Raw genomic sequence first — 17647 nt, 5'->3', positions numbered from 1 at the left:
TTATGGAAAAGTGAGATTAAAGTTCAAAAACACAATACATTCAACCAAAACCTCTCTTTTCTAAGACAAAAAATCCAGCATGTCTTGGTATTGAGGGGTGGCAAAGGGGTCAGGTTCCCACCAGTCAGGTTAATAAGAGCTCAGCCTATAAAGTCTAGAGAGTACAGTATTAATGATAGTCAGTAAAAGGTATAAAAATAAAACTTACCTTAGGATCTTTTTCAAGCTGTTGATTTAATTTCTTCCAACCTAATTTATCATAGTTAACTCTATAATATCCAGTCACATTCAAATTTAATATCACCCAGTCATGGTCAGAATCTGAAACTTGCATTTCAGGAAATACTTCTACAAAGAAACAAGCGAACAGTTTGAACTGGTACATTTTAAAAATATTTCACTATGTGTTTTACTATGCCCTCTTAATTCTAAACAACAAATCCAGTTAAACAAAAAGTAAAGATATTCTAAAATATGTATTGATCTTACCATATAACTATATTTTTTCACATACAATAACTTTTGATTAGAAATGTTTCTTTAAAGCTCTGTGTTCAACAAGAATGATGTAATATTTTACTTTTAAATAAGCTATTCAAAAGCTAGACATTTTAACATTTTATTCTCTGCTTTTATATATGTGTGTGTGTATATATATATTTGCATATATATATGAAGGTATTTTAAAAAATTTGTTACTTACTGCTGCTTTTATCTAGCCAGACTAAAGACTGTGTGGTTCCATTTTTTATCCAAAGAATCGGTATAATCCATGTATCACTTTTTGGAAAAAAATGAAAACTTCAGTTATTGTTCACACATAAGAATAAGAGCTTTGAGCCAATATTAAAAAAGATGACAAAAGAACTCAAATTCTTTGGTCATTCCTTGTGGATATACAGGACTCGGTTTTAGAATTATTCACTCTTGTTTCACAAGCCAGGTTTGGCTATTTATTTCTTCTCTTGTGCCTCACAGATTTGCTTATTCTTGCAACTCAGGGTAAGCTTCTAAGGCTCTCCTGTATCTGAAACTTTCAAGGCCTGTTTATATTCAATTATAGCCATCTGGCCTTACTCAGGGGTCATTCAAATGCTGCAGACATACCCAAAGCTATCTGGGCCAAGAAAACTGAATAATCATTTAAGAAGAAAAAGCATGACAAACATTTCAAAATGCTTTTCCACCTCAAGTTTTTTCCCAGTTTGAAAAGTGTTCAACAACAATCAGCCAGATTATTCATATTCGCTGAACGCTGGCACACTCCCTGTGCTGGTGGATGTGACCTGGATGAAGTCACTAACCACGAGGAGGACATTAGTCATCTGAAGACACACATTACTCGGAATTTAGACAATATTTCCAATCTTGCTCAAATGCTCGCATGTCTGGCCTCTCAGACTTTGAACTGAGAGTCTCTGTTCATATGATAGCTAAGGCCACCTCTTCTCAAAAGTCATGAAATATCACAGGGAGAAGGGACCTGCAGGTCTCCTGTTTCCTCCCCTGGGGTTTTAAGAAAGAGTGGGACAACCTGAAAACTTTGGTGATGGTACATGAAAATAAATTACTCGTTTGTGCTTATGCTTAATACAATGTGATCTGAGAACAAAACCCTTTATCAAAAACAGTTGAAAACTAACAAGTTAAGGAAGAAGAGGAAACAGAAGGAGAAGGAGATGACTGCTAAGCCACGGTATACTTCCTATCTCATTTCACTTCCACAACAAGCCCCTGGGGTTTGTATCATTACATTTGCTTCATAGATAAGGAAACTGAAACTCAGAGATTTTAAATAAGACTAAGGTTTGAATTTGGGATCTATAACTCTCATATTTTATGTATGGTTACAAAAGCACATACACATGTGTGGGCTTACATGCACAGAATTATTCCTCAAGGATATGGTCACCATTCAGCTCCATTTCTAGAGAAGGGAAGACGACCTGGCAACCAGATCCCCTTTCTTCTTACCTAAGGTAAGGCCATTCAGATTCAATTTTACTGGCTTTCACACAGAATTCCGAGTAATTCATTACCTCCGTCTAAAGAACAAAAAAGAAATGCCTAACATGCAAAGCTAAGCCCCAGGGGAGAAGCACTGCAAGAACCCTAAAGGCAGGTCTCTGGCCTCGGTCAGGACCTCAGGGGCTCTGCCCCGCCCTAGCACGGTGCCATCCTGCTCGGAGCACCGTGTCACCATCCCCGTCATCCCATGGAGGTGTGCATCCAGTGGGAGTTACGCTTCCTCATCCACAAGCTGGTTTCCTTCTGATCAGAGCTCAGTCCCAAGGAAGGTGAAGACAGGAGCAAATCTACCTACTTGTGGGTTAGAAGAGTCTGATTTTTAACCTTGCCAAGATAAAATGGCTCCTGTTTCATGACGCCCGTGGATACATTTAAGGTGATAACTGGAAAACCACTCTGGTGTGTCCAGCTGTCCATGATGCTTTTTACTGTTGCTGGCAAAAGAATTTTATTCTGGTGATCTATGGCCTGTTTTAAAAAAATCATCACAAAAGCGGTTATTTACCATCCAAATCTTCTGAGGTAGCCAACTCCTAAAAGGAACCATCAATACGTAGTGATTGTATTTCTCATTTATATAGTAAAACCCAGTGGGGAATTTCTGGATCAAATTTAATTCTGTTCATCTCTGTATATATGAGTGGTTCCTTAGTTCATCCTTTCATTCAATCACTGAACACACTTTTTATGGATCTAATATATGCAGGCTCTATCCTGGGCACTAGAAACATGGTGTCTTAGTAGTCACTCAGCTGTGTTCAAAATGCCATGGGCTGTAGCACCAGGCTCCTCCATCCATGGAATTTTCCAGGCAAGAATACTAGAGTGGATTGCCATTCCCTTCTCCAGGGGACCTTCCCAGCCCAGAAATTGAACCCAGGTCTCCTGCACTGCAAGCAGATTCTTTATCGTCGGAACCACCAGGGAAGCCTGGGAATACAGTGGTGAAGACTAAAGAAGTAACCTCCGACTTAAAGCAGAGTCACAGACAAGGGAAGGGGGTTTTCCTGTGGCGTCAGCATATGCACACGGCCCCGAGATCCTACAGCACGACACAGCAAAAACGCGACAGAGAGTCAGAGAATTACCATTTGAAAATGTCTCCACAGATCATCTTGCTCAGCATTTGAGTAAGAAAAAGTCTCCAAATATGACTGTTAAAATAGAAAAGGTAAGGTTAAAATGAATAACGTGCCAAAGCAGTTCATGTTTACTGTCTTTAGGTAACAACTTTGTAAACTCACCTTAAGTGCGCTGATAAATATTTTCTCATTCAAGAAACTAGCTAGCATCCGGGCCAGAGACGCTCCCTAAGGCATAAGAAGTTGTCCATTATTTGAACAAAATTCAGTATCTAAATACTGACACATTCCATTTTGGCATACAAGACTTTGGGCTGTGCTCCTCATTGCATTGTATACCTCAACTGAATGTCTGGGTTACCCCAAAATGTGCTAATAAAATAAACTGTCACTGATTAATAGATAAAAGATGAGAAAATGTCCTACATATAAGAATTCAGGGTACAGAAAACTTTTTAAATTGAGAGACTCACATGACAAGTGTAAATAAATAAAAGTTGCCTGTCGTTCCAGTTCTACAAGAATCAGCAATTAGCTACTGTGGTTGTCTACTGACAATGTCCCGGGGTGGGTGTAGGGGGCTGGCAGGGGAGAATCGAGGATGGAGAAAACTAAGAAGCATTCTTTGTTTTGAATATACTAATCCCAAGATAGTTCAGATATATATCTAAAGAAACTTTTCAATGACCCCAGGTTCTTGCATCCTTCCATACACAGAAATGCACTGTAAGTATTCATTTGAGATGTCTGTTTCCTGTGACTAGCAGCAGTCTTTTTCTTTTTTTTTTTTTAATTTTTTATTTTTCAGTGGGTTTTGTCATACATTGATATGAATCAGCCATAGAGTTACACGAATTCCCCATCCTGGTCCCCCATCCCACCTCCCTCTCCAGCCGATTCCTCTAGGTCTTCCCAGCCCACCAGGCCTGAACACTTGACTCATGCTTCCCACCTGGGCTGGTGGTCTGTTTCACCACAGATAATATACATGCTGTTCTTTCAAAACATCCCACCCTCACCTTCTCCCACAGAGTTCAAAAGTCTGTTCTGTACTTCTGCGTCTCTTCTTCTGCCCTGCATATAGGGCCATCGTTACCATCTTTCTAAATTCCGTATATATGTGTTAGTATACTGTAATGTTCTTTATCTTTCTGCCTTACTTCACTCTGTATAATGGGCTCCAGTTTCATCCATCTCATTAGAACTGATTCAAATGAATTCTTTTTAATGGCTGCGTAATATTCCACAGTGTATATGTACCACAGCTTACTTATCCATTCATCTGCTGATGGGCATCTAGGTTGCTTCCATGTCCTGGCTATTATAAACAGTGCTGCGATGAACATTGGGGTGCACGTGTCTCTTTCAGATCTGGATTCCTCAGTGTGTATGCCCAGAAGTGGGATTGCTGGGTCATATGGCAGTTCTATTTCCAGTTTCTTAAGAAATCTCCACACTGTTCTCCATAGTGGCTGTACTAGTTTGCATTCCCACCAACAGTGTAAGAGGGTTCCCTTTTCTCCACACCCTCTCCAGCATTTATTGCTTGTAGACTTTTGGATAGCAGCCATCCTGACTGGCGTGTAATGGTACCTCATTGTGGTTTTGATTTGCATTTCTCTGATAATGAGTGATGTGGAGCATCTTTTCATGTGTTCGTTAGCCATCTGTATGTCTTCTTTGGAGAAATGTCTGTTTAGTTCTTTGGCCCATTTTTTGATTGGGTCATTTATTTTTCTGGAATTGAGCTTCAGGAGTTGCTTGTATATTTTTGAGATTAATCCTTTGTCTGTTGTTTCATTTGCTATTATTTTCTCCCATTCTGTGGGCTGTCTTTTCACCTTGCTTATAGTTTCCTTTGTAGTGCAAAAGCTTTTAATTTTCATTAGGTCCCATTTATTTATTTTTGCTTTTATTTCCAATATTCTGGGAGGTGGGTCATAGAAGATCTTGCTGTGATTTATGTTGGAGAGTATTTTGCCTATGTTCTCCTCTAGGAGTTTTATAGTTTCTGGTCTTACATTTAGATCTTTAATCCATTTTGAGTTTATTTTTGTGTATGGTGTTAGAAAGTGGTCTAGTTTCATTCTTTTACAAGTGGTTGACCAGTTTTCCCAGCACCACTTGTTAAAGAGGTTGTCTTTTTTCCATTGTATATCCTTGCCTCCTTTGTCAAAGATAAGGTGTCCATAGGTTCGTGGATTTATCTCTGGGCTTTCTATTCTGTTCCATTGATCTATATTTCTGTCTTTGTGCCAGTACCACACTGTCTTGATGACTGTGGCTTTGTAGTAGAGTCTGAAATCAGGCAGGTTGATTCCTCCAGTTCCATTCTTCTTTCTCAAGATTACTTCGGCTACTCGAAGTTTTTTGTATTTCCATACAAATTGTGAAATTATTTGTTCTAGTTCTGTGAAAAATACCGTTGGTAGCTTGATAGGGATTGCATTGAATCTATAGATGGCTTTGGGTAGAATAGCCATTTTGACAATATTGATTCTTCCAATCCATGAACACGGTATGTTTCTCCATCTGTTTGTGTCCTCTTTGATTTCTTTCATCAATGTTTTATAGTTTTCTGTGTATAGGTCTTTTGTTTCTTTAGGTAGATATACTCCTAAGTATTTTATTCTTTTTGTTGCAATGGTGAATGGTATTGTTTCCTTAATTTCTCTTTCTGTTTTTTCATTGTTAGTATATAGGAATGCAAGGGATTTCTGTGTGTTAATTTTATATCCTGCAACTTTACTATAATCATTGATGAGCTCTAGTAATTTTCTGGAAGAGTCTTTAGGGTTTTCTATGTAGAGGATCATGTCATCTGCAAACAGCGAGAGTTTCACTTCTTCTTTTCCTATCTGGATTCCTTTTACGTCTTTTTCTAGCAGTAGTCTTTTTATACCTGACTGGATGTTGTCCCCAGGAACAAAACGAAACAAAACCTTCCGCTATATCCTGGCTGCCCGCTTGTCTCTTTGGAAGAGTTTCTCAGAATACTCTGAGAGGCTGTCTCCTGGGCTATAGTCCTCAGTCAGGTTCCTGAACAAAACGTAGCTCACAGCTTTTATGTTGTGTGCCTTTCTTTCAGTGACACAAGAACAAATTTCCACCAGGCAGAAGAGTTCACCTTAAAAGTATCCAGCTGTCTGTCTATATTTAAAAAGGTAGATGGCATCGAGCACCTATTACAGATTAACATTTACTAGATAAGAACTGATTTAACCACGTTTTCTGAGATCCATCTACCGAATAATATTAAGGTCTTTGTACCAAAATTGTGTAGCAGCACATTAGTCTAGAACCCAAAGAACCCAGTTTATGTAGCTTTCTGCAAGAGTGCCGCACAAATATAAATGTGGAACTGTTTTACCTTGTTGTAAGTGAATAAGTCAAAGAGCTCATTTATTTCATTGGTTTCTGTGAAACTTTCCACCTTCATGGAGACGGCTCTAGACACCAGGGCATGATCTTCTCTGAGCACACCATGTAAAATGTTAGAGAAGAAGATCTCATTCTAAAAGGAAAACATTGAGACAACTAACTCCTGAGGCACCACAGAAACAGGAAGTTCAATGCTCCTAAAATATTTCCAGAAACTATCACTGAGGAGGGGAAGAAATCAATAACTGAGAAGTGCTCTTTGGGCTACAATGTGCCAAATAAGTCAGGAGTCCTTGAATAACAAAACTGTGATACTTTCCTTCCCATTTGATCTCCTTTTTTATTTCAATTAAAAAAGTCAATTACAAAAGTTAATGTGGTTTCCAAGACAGTCATCTACTGGGTTTGTCAAGAAGTTTGTTTGACTTTTCCATAAGATGGGACAAACTTCTTGGCCAACCCAACACATTCCTTATGTTAGGAGGTCCCTGACCACCCAGACAGGTCCTTCAAGGAACAGCATCTCTAGGTGGTTTTAATCCTCTAGAGTTTTATTGGCAACTTTATTAGTAATCCCTTAAAATGTATCAGTCTCTTATACGGACATTTATAAGACAAAAGCAAAGTCAAATTTACAAATTCACAGTGATGATGATGTAGTAATATTAGTTATTAGAAATAAATCAAAACAAATCTACAAACTGTATACTGTAATTTATAGCTCATGCATTAAGAATTTTTTTTTTACTGTAAAAGTGTTAGTCATTCAGTCATGTCCAACTCTTTGCAATCCCATGGAACTACAGCCCGCCGGGCTCCTCTGTCCATGGAATTCTCCAGGCAAGAATACTGCAGTGAGTAGCCATTCCCTTCTCCAGGGGATCTTCGCTATCCAGGGATCAAACCCCAGTTTCCTGCACCGTAGGCAGATTCTTTACCCTCTGAACCACCAGAGCAACTGGCAGTTATTGATATTTTAATAAGGTCTAGAACTCTCCAAAAGATTAGATCTCTCTTAGACATGTGACCAGGGCCACTTCTTTCTGAAGGAAAGCTAGAGGGAAAACCAAAGAAGAGTTAAGAGGTGCATGCAAAGACAGAGCCAAAGAGAGGGCAGGGGCGGCCGAGGCACACCTTGGCCAGCACCTGGAAACCACGGGAAGTCTCAGCTCCCAGGGGACTCTCTCTGTGGACCCACGTTGACTCCCTCACCCCTCAACAGTTGACTCCCTCAACCCCTCCAAACTCTGCCCCATTTGCCAACGTTTCAACCAACCCTCTCTAGTTAGCATATTATGTTTAGATTTATGCATACTTTGGTTAAGTTATCATCAAACTCAGCTTTTCTCAAAATGAGAAAGCCTGTCATTTAGAGAAATGCATGTCAAACTTTACTGCCCATAAGGACCCCTGGGGATCTTGTCAAATTGTATTCTAATTCAGTTAGTCTGTGCTGGGGTTGGGTTTGTTTGTTTGTTTTTCGGCAGCACCTTGAGACATGCAGGATCTTAAGTTTCCCGACCAGGGGTGGAAACTCGTGCCCCCTCCAGTGGAAGCGTGGAGACTTAACCCCTGGACCACCAGGGAGTCTGGGGTCTGCATTTCTACTAAATGACCAGGTGATGCTGATGTTGGCATAGAGCTCAAGAACCACACTCTGAGTAGCAAAGATTTAGAGGAGGCATTTGCATAAAGTCCCACCTTACTCGTTAAGTATAGGTTTTATTAATTTAACACCTAAGAGCTCTTGAGACTGTGCACTGTCCACCCCGCTGCCATATAAACACAAGGAAGAAAATATAGCAAAATAAAAAACTCCCGTAAGTCCACATCCTGCAATAACTCCCATTAGAATGTTGTTAATCCAGCTCTTTCTAATCTTTCCCCCTATTTATTTATTCTTACAGTTGTAAAAACTTTTCATCTTGTTCATTTACTTGTTATCACGTTCATTTAGAAATTTTGCTATCTTATCTTCATAACTACTCCTAATAATGGCTGCTGTATCATAAATGAAACAAACACAAATTGGAAAGAAATAACCCCAAACTTAATCATGAATTTCACAGGGTAGATATAACTTTTCCAAAAGCAAAACACTAAAATAAACAAATGCACAGCTGCATTACACCCTTTCAGGTTGATGGACTATAACTGATTGAATCATTTGCCTAATGGGTAGGCATTTGTTTCCAGGGTTTTTTTTTTCTGTTATAGACAATGTATTAATGAATACTTTTGTACACACAACCTTTTCCATATTTTTCTTTCAGAATAGACTGTCTGTCTCTCTTCAGCCTGCCTGGCATAAGGTTTACATAATCTTCTTGGTATCCTCCCAATCACACAAGATAGCTGTGATGAATGAGGCAAACACCTCTTACTCAACATTCCTCAGGTTTTCCTACTCTAGGCCTTCCATAAGGTGATGTTGGTCCCAGTCTGTTCTGGTCTTGTGGAAGGTAAACTCTATTGTAAAAAGTAATATCAGGTTTTTAAAAAAATATTACCTAGCTACTGTATATAATGACTGGATAAAGTGAGTCGCTACACCCTCCATTTCTTTCTTTATGCAAGCTGTGAGATTCCAGAGAACAAACCTATTTTTATCAGATCTATGATTATACTAAGAAATGTAACAGTATTTATTATAAAATTTGTATGGAATATCACTGTGGTTGAAAACACAGGGTTTGGAGTCGAGCTACCTGGGTCTGAATCCTCCTTCAGCCTCCTAGGGACTGTGTGACTCATAAAAGGCAACTAATTTCATCACTCTGGAAATTCAGTTTCACCTCCGAAAATGGGGAGAACACTGTCCTCACTGGATTATTATCAGGTGTAAATTAATTTACGTAGAATTTTTAGCACTGTGACTGGCAAATAGAATATGCTCAGTAAGGGTTAAGCACTACTGTGATTATATCGTCATCGTTAGTTCTTCAGAGGGGTGAGTCAGATATTGTACACAACACACTCTAAGCACATAATGAATGCTTAGTAAATGGCTGTCACAACAGGGCCCACTAAATACTCAATCTATTGAATGACTGCATGAAACTTTGTTACAGATGAGGAAGGAAAGCTCAGAAGTGTTCGACTACTTGCCTCAGCTTACAGTGATCATGGAAACATAGCGAGACCTGACTGACTGCAAGGCCCCTACGTGCCCCTTGCCTCCACAAGAGCTGCTGCTTCCTTAGACCAGTCAGAAGAGGGATGCAGAAAAGTCAGTGAGTACCAATGTTAGAGCTGGAGCTTCGGGGGTCAAGAAACCAACTGGAATGTTCTGAATCCTTGACCATGACCCATTCATCTTGTATGTTAATAGCTTTCAGCTGAAATTAGACCAGAATTAGAAAAAATGGAAATCTGTTTCTGCATACATTTCTGTGATGCTCTTTACTCACTTTCAATCTAATAACTGATTCAAAGGAAGCTAAAGTTCTGATCTCTTAAAGACCATTCAAACAAAGCCTTAAGCTTTTCAAAAACAAAGCTCATGGCAATTTTTTCAAGCTCCAAAATCTGATACTCTTCTGGCAAGGGTTATGGTTCACTCAGCTCTACAAGTGATTGAGAAATGTGCACTCAGAAAACAGTGATTAAGAACCAATGACAAAAAGAAATAAAACTAAATGATATGAGAGGATAATCTTACCATCTTAGCTTCAAAAACATTGGTAACATGTTTTCATCAATGTTTTCCAGATATGATAATATCTTAGCCATTTCTGTTGCATTAAAAGGTAACTGAAATTTATGGTATAGTCAATGAAGGACATACAGGTGAATCTAATTGTTTTAAGGACTGGAATGTCTCACATTGACTCTCAGCACAGAGGTAATTTGGGGTACAACCAAATGCTTTCAAAAATAGTTACAGATGACACTAATCATGTGTAGATGCTACTTTATAAAAGGGATATAAACAATTTTGTAGGTGTAGCATATATGGAAGGACTAAGACTTGCTGTGTGTATATATATATATAGTTCACATATATGAAGAGAGTCATAATGAACACGCTCACAAACCATAAGCCCTTGAGAACGAGAACACTCCCTGGGGTTAAAGCATGGACTTGGCAGCTAGAGAAACCTGGAGCTGAGTCTCATCTCTGACCTTTAACAACTGTGAGATCTTGGACAACTTACCTAATACTTTTACCCTCAGTTTCCTCAATAGGAGATAGAAAAAATAACAACTATACTCATAGAATCATCTTGAAGATTGATTAAGATGATATATGTATAAGACTCACACTACCAGGCAGTTAAGTCCCAAGTGCTCAGTGAATGGCATTAAATAATATTTTTGATTATTTATTAATATTTATTATCATCATTATCCTCATCTTCAGCCTAGACCCAGATCATTGGAATGTAACCACAGTTTCGCCTCAAGCAGGCAAATGACCTTGGGCAAGTAAATTAACCTTTCAGTACTTCATTCTGCAGATCTATATAATGATGTTTAGCCCAGGGGAGGAAGAGCAGAGGTACTGTAGAGTGGCTGGACTGTGTGCCGGTGGGCATTTTATAGGATGTTCACAAAGGGTATGAGGAAAATTCTGAAAGAGATGGGAATACCAGACCACCTGACCTGCCTCTTGAGAAACCTATATGCAGGTCAGGAAGCAACAGTTAGAATTGAACATGGAACAACAGACTGGTTCCAAATAGGAAAAGAAGTACGTCAAGGCTGTGTATTGTCACCCTGCTTATGTAACTTACATGCAGAGTACATCATGAGAAACACTGGACTGGATGAAGCACAAGCTGGAATCAAGATTGCCGGGAGAAATAGCAATAACCTCAGATATGCAGATGACACCACCCTTATGGCAGAAAGTGAAGAAGAACTAAAGAGCCTCTTGATGAAAGTGAAAGAGGAGAGTGAAAAAGTTGGCTTAAAGCTCAACATTCAGAAAACTAAGACCATGGCATCAGGTCACATCACTTCATGGCAAATAGATGGGGAAACAGTGGCTGACTTTGTTCTTCTGGGCTCCAAAATCACTGAAGATGATTGCAGCCATGAAATTAAAATATGCTTACTCCTTGGAAGGAAAGTTATGACCAACCTAGACAGCATATTAAAAAGCAGAGACATCACTTTGTCAACAAAAGTCTGTCTAGTCAAGGCTAAGGTTTTTCCAGTGGTCACATATGGATGTGAGAGTTGGACTGTAAAGAAAGCTGAGCGCTGAAGAATTGATGCTTTTGACCTGTGGTGTTGGAGAAGACTCTTGAGAGTCCCTTGGACTGCAAGGAGATCCAACCAGTCCATCCTAAAGATCAGTCCTGGGTGTTCATTGGAAGGACTGATGCTGAAGCTGAAACTCCAGTACTTTGGCCACCTCATGCAAAGAGTTGACTCATTGGAAAAGACGGTGATGCTGGGAGGGATTGGGGGCAGGAGTAGAAGGGGATGACAGAGGATGAGATGGTTGGATGGCATCATCGACTTGATGGACATGGGTTTGAGTGGACTCTGGGAGTTGGTGATGGACAGGGAGGCCTGGCGTGCTGCGATTCATTTGGTCGCAAAGAGTCAGACACGACTGAGCGACTGAACTGAACTGAACTTTCAAAGTGGCATGGAACTGGAGCAATAAAAAGACTACTACATCAGTGCTCCTCAGAAGTCACAATTTCACAAACAGGTTAAAAAAAAGATTTTTTTAAAGTTTCTGTGTGCCCGAGAGGTCTGTCAATTTTTTATTCTGCCAACTTTTTAATAAACAAAAGATAAACATCATCTACTTACTATCTTCTTCCTTTCATAAAAGAGGGAAAAGTTTACAACTAATATAATATTAATGGGCTTCCCTGGTGGCTCAGACAGTAAAGAATCTGCCAGCAAAGAGGGAGACCCGGGTTTGATCCCTGGGTCGGGAAGATCCCCCGGAGAAGGGAATGGCAACCTACTCCAGTATTCTTGCCTGGAGAATTCCATGGACAGAGGAGCCTGGCAGGCTATATAGTCCACGGGATCGCAAAGAGTTGGACACAAGTGAGCAACTTTCACTTTCACTTTCACAATAATAGAAAGAACAATCTTAGGTTCTCCTTCAAAGTGAATAAATTTAGCCTGTGAAGATCTGACCAGTGGAAATCAGCATGTCAAACGTCAATACACTTTAAAGAGCAAGGGTATGGAGAGAAGAAAAAGAGGCCCGAAGTAGAGCCTTGGAAACACTTGGGAGGGGAGAGGACAAAAAGACCCAGAAAAAGCAGCAGAAAGAGCAGCTCTGAGCATCAGAGAGATGACAGGAGGCGGGAACAGAGAGGAAGAAAGAAACCCTGACTTGGTGTGAAGAAATGAGGTCTGTGTCTAAAGATCATATTAAATCTAAATATTTAAGCACATCAATATCATGCCATTCTGAAAGCATTACCTAACTACTCTAAATATTAGAAATATAACTTTCAATTCAGATTTGCATACACATAAGTTAATTTTCCATGTTACTGTTTACTCAACATAGCAAAAGATTATCAGCTATAATAGATACAATGTTAGCTATGAGTATCATATGCAATATCAGCTATATTATGGGTAATATAACATAGCATATTACTTACTATTAAAGTTGTAGGCTACTGATTGCAAGTGCTTTAAAATTCAGTCTAGGAAGAAATAAATGAAAATAACCTAAAATCTAATAGTAGGGAAAATATCTTATAAAGTTATATGGTAAAATACTAGGCAACATTTAAAAATATTTTCAAGAATAATCTAATGACCTGTGGAAAAGCTTTTGATATAGTATGAAGTAGAAAGGGCATTACACATTTCTGCGTAATTTTCACTTCTAGGAATATTTATAATAATAAAAGCCTGACAAAAGAAAACAAATCAAAAAGAAAACATTGAGCATCTCTGATATTACACATAAATTATTATCTCTATATTTTTCTGTATTTTACACACTTTCAACAATGAAAGTTAACTACTATTATAATTAGAAGAATAATTATAAATTAATTTAACAGACATACTTACCCTTGGGAGTTTAGGATTGAAGTGGTTAATTATCCCAAATTCAAAATAAGATGCAAAACCTTCATTGAGCCAGATATTATTCCACCAATTCATGGTAACCAAGTTTCCAAACCACTTTTGGAGTTGGGGATAAAAAGAACAATCTTAACTTCAATTTAAGTAATATTTATTGTAATTACATGTTAAATAAATGTAAGGTCAAAGACAAAATTAAACGTAATTTGCTATCAGTGATAAAACTTGAAAACAGGACTCCAAAATCATGTTGTTGTTTTATTAATAACATGAAGTTACTAATGTATTTCTGTAAAATTTCACATCCAACAACTGGAAGCAATTTTTGCTTTAAAACTGTGATGCTCAGAAATAAAGTAAGCTAGAATAGCATTTCTTAAACATCCACTTTACTCCAAAGTTAAGTTAAAGTAGAAGGCCTGAAATGTTCACTTAACACCTACTAATGACAGCATCTCATACCTTAAACAGACTACATCAGGATTTTGCTGTAAGCAGTTGATTATGTTTTAAGGACATGATTTGATCTGTACCATGTAAGAATCACTCAAGTATTTGTTTCTGCAAAGCGGTCCAGTTGTAATTATTTTCTATTTGAGCTTAACAGAAGGAAAGTGTCAATGATGATGAAGAGAATCAAGAAAGAAAAACAAAATAATTTCCAAAACCAACAAATCCACACCCTAGTTTTTAACCAAATTTTTATAATAGCAGTGATGTATTAATAGTTAGCACCCTATTTTCCAAAACAATGTGTCACTTAGGCTATAATAAAAAATGACACTTTGGGTGATGATCAAGACTTGTGAAAGTATGTGTTGACTGTGTAACAGAGTATAATTTAATCACAGTAAATCACTCTTCTCCAAAACTTCCATATAACAAGAAGATAATTTCACAGTTTAGATGACTGTCACCTCAGTGATACTAGTATATTGACTGTAATCCTTTAACTTGTAACTTCTCGCAAAAAAAAAAAAAAAAGTTTGTGACAATCTACTGATGAAATGGGATATCTTCTAGTGACTTTTTTTAAGCTGGAATGAAAAGCAGATAATCATAGATGTGCTTGGCTTACTTTTCCTGAAGAGAACTTTGTGGCACACAATCACTCTTTAAATATACGATCTGCTAATGTTCTGAGATTTCTCATCACTATGATCTATCACTAAAAGTTCAAATCCATCAGGATCTGATTACATAGTTCCTTCCTTGTTTTCACTCATTGGACCACTTTTCAAGTTATTTTTTAAAATTTGGTATACGGTAGGGCTTGAGAGGTTTTTGCTACTTTTGGTACAGAAGCTGGAGAATATTTTCATGTGAAATAAGAAAGAATATTTTACCACATGCCTGATGTCCAATCTCGTGGGAGACAATATAGAAGATCATGATCTTTTTTTCTGTTAATTTATCATTTGGCTGCAGCAACAATAATGACTCATCAAATGTCAATAGTCCCCAGTTTTCCATTGCACGGTTGTCAAAAGTAGGCAAAGCAATTATATCTGAGTGGATTTAAATGGAGGGAAAAATGAATCATCTCTTTCTCAAGATTTGAGACTTCCAAATACAAACATCTCAAAATGAAATCATAAAATTACTGGAAAGAAAATGCAAGTGGATATCTATAAGGGGCAGGGGAAAGGCATTAAAGACATAAAGAAGACAGAGTCAGAAAACAAATTGTTTTGACTATATGAAAATTAAATACTTCTGATTAAGGACCTATATCCAAAATATACAAAGAACTCTTGAAACTCAAAAATAAGAGACAACTTTACAGAATTAGCAAAAGATCTAAGGAGACACTTCACTAGAGACACACAAATGGCAAATGAACAGATGAAGATATGTTCAATATCATATGTCATTAGGAAATTGCAAATTAAAACAATGAGATACCATGACACACCAGTTCAAAACCAAACATCAATGTTGGAGAAGGTGTGGAACAATAAAAACACTCATTCATTGCTGGTGAGAATGCAAAATGATACAGCCACTTCAGAAGCAATTCAGCAGCTTCTTATAAAGCAGAACATAGGTTGGCTATACAGTCTAGCAATTGAGCTCCTAAGGATTTACCCAAATGAATTGACAACTGAAGTCAGCAACATGCACATGAATGTTTATAGCAGCTTTAATCATAACTGCCAAAGCATGGAAGCAATCAAGATGTCTTTTAATAGGTGAATGGATAAATAAACTGTAGTACAGCCCTACAACAGAGTACTATTTAGAGATAAAAAGAAATGAGCTATTAAGCTATGAAAGGGCATCGAGAAAACTTAAGGGAATGTTACTAAGTGAAAGAAAAGTGAAAGCTGCTCAGTCATCTCCGACTCTTTGCGACCTCACATTCCATGGGGATTCTCCAGGCAAGAACACTGGAGTGAGTTGCCATGCGATCTTCCCAACCCAGGGGTCAAATTCAGGTCTCCTGCATTGCAGACAGATTCTTTACCAGCTGAGCCATCAGGGAAGCCCAAGAATACTGGAGTGGGTAGCCTATCCCTTCTCCATAAGATCTTCCCAACCCAGGAATCTAATCCAGGTCTCCTGAATTGCAGGTGGATTCTCTACCAGCTGAGCTACCAGGGAATCCCACTAGGTGAAAGAAGCCAATAAGAAAAAGTTACACATGATTCCAGTTAGCACATAACATTATGGAAAAGGCAAGCTTATATAGACAGTACAAAGACCAGTGGCTGTCAGGGAGCGGGGACAGGGAGGATGCAGAGGTGGAGCAGAGGGGATGTTTGTGACAGTGCACCTCTCTACGACACTGTAACGGTGGGTATATGTCATTACTGTATGTGCTCAGTCACTTCAGTCGTGTCCGACTCTGCAACCCGCTGGGCTGTAGCCCACCAGGCTCCTCTGTCCATGGATTCTTCAGGTAAGAACACGGGAGTAGACAGCCGCCCTCCTCCAGAGGAGCTTCCCGACCCAGGGATCAAACAAACCCACGTGCCCTGTGTCTCCTGCTCTACAAGAGGATTCTTTACTGCCGAGTCACCGGGGAAGCCCTCACTACTGTATGCATTTGTTGAAATTCACAGAACTGTCCAACACAAAGAGTGAACCCTAATGTAAGCTACGGACTTTAGTTACAAAAATGTACCAGTACTGATTCATCAATTGTAATTTTAAAAAATCCACACCAGTGTAAGATGTTAACAAGAGGAGAAACTAGGGGTGGGGGTGAGGGGAGGGAGAGGAGATATATGAGGACTCTTCACACTGTGGTCACACTTTTTTCGCAAACTTAAAACTGTTTAAAAAAATTAAGTCTATTTAAAATTAAATATGTTAGTGCACCAAAAAACACCACAAACAAATCTGAAAGGCAAAATACAGACTGGAGCAAATATTTGCAGCCTATATCACAACTAGATAATATTTTTTGAATACTTAAAGAACTTTGGTGAACAAAAAGAAAAAATGTGAACAATTCAATAAAGAAATAATTCAAACACCCAAAAGTCTTATTTAAAATTTTCAGCTTCATTAGCATCAAAAACAAAAATTAAAACAATGATATAACTTAAGCTTTCAAATGTATGAGGTTAATAATTAGTATTGGCTAGAATTTATAATTAGGAATAGGAAAACTGACACATAGCCTATTGGTGAGGATGTGAACTGGTACAGTTTTTTTGGAGCACTCCAGCAAAATCCTTTGTAACTTTTAAAAATGCTCCTAGTCTTTCAATTTTTGGAATTTCTACTAAGGCAAATAGCATGGATATTTGTAAACACTTCCTTTTGTTTTCTTTCATGTTTTAAAAGCAGCCCCTCCCCCTCAAGAAAGGAAAAATCAGTCCAAATTTTCAAACACTGAGGATTAAGTAAATTATTTTGTCAAATTGATTGTAGGCAGCCTGAGTTAAAACGACAATAAAAAAGAACAGTTACCTGGATCATATTGCTTTATATTGTTAATTTTTTTTTAAATCAAAGAATAGTATCAATTCCATGGTGTCATTTTTGTTAAAAACAAAGAAGCAAATGCAGCAAAAGATGGACATTGAGACAAGACAGACACTGGGAAAATAGACATCAAAATGTTACTCATGGTCATCTTTGCATAGCAGCATTGCAAGAGATTTTGCTTCTCTTTTTTT

At 38.2% G+C, this 17647-nt stretch overlaps 1 protein-coding gene across 2 annotated transcripts in view; it reads right to left on the bottom strand.

Moving 5' to 3' along the window:
- The window catches only part of LVRN (laeverin), a 77304-nt gene that overhangs the window by 20589 nt on the left and 39068 nt on the right, over positions 1-17647 (bottom strand). For both annotated transcript variants that reach the window (XM_065941141.1, XM_065941142.1), the window contains exons 5-12: positions 14871-15025; positions 13503-13616; positions 6481-6624; positions 3273-3338; positions 3117-3182; positions 2324-2496; positions 704-780; positions 209-348 (exon numbers count right to left, since the gene is read on the bottom strand). In XM_065941141.1, coding sequence (XP_065797213.1) covers positions 209-348; positions 704-780; positions 2324-2496; positions 3117-3182; positions 3273-3338; positions 6481-6624; positions 13503-13616; positions 14871-15025 — 935 coding nt within the window. The remainder of the gene's footprint in view (positions 1-208; positions 349-703; positions 781-2323; positions 2497-3116; positions 3183-3272; positions 3339-6480; positions 6625-13502; positions 13617-14870; positions 15026-17647) is intronic.

Source organism: Muntiacus reevesi, chromosome 7, assembly GCF_963930625.1.
Source record: "Muntiacus reevesi chromosome 7, mMunRee1.1, whole genome shotgun sequence".
Taxonomy (NCBI): Eukaryota; Metazoa; Chordata; class Mammalia; order Artiodactyla; family Cervidae; genus Muntiacus; species Muntiacus reevesi.
This window is presented reverse-complemented; position numbering and strand designations above follow the sequence as displayed.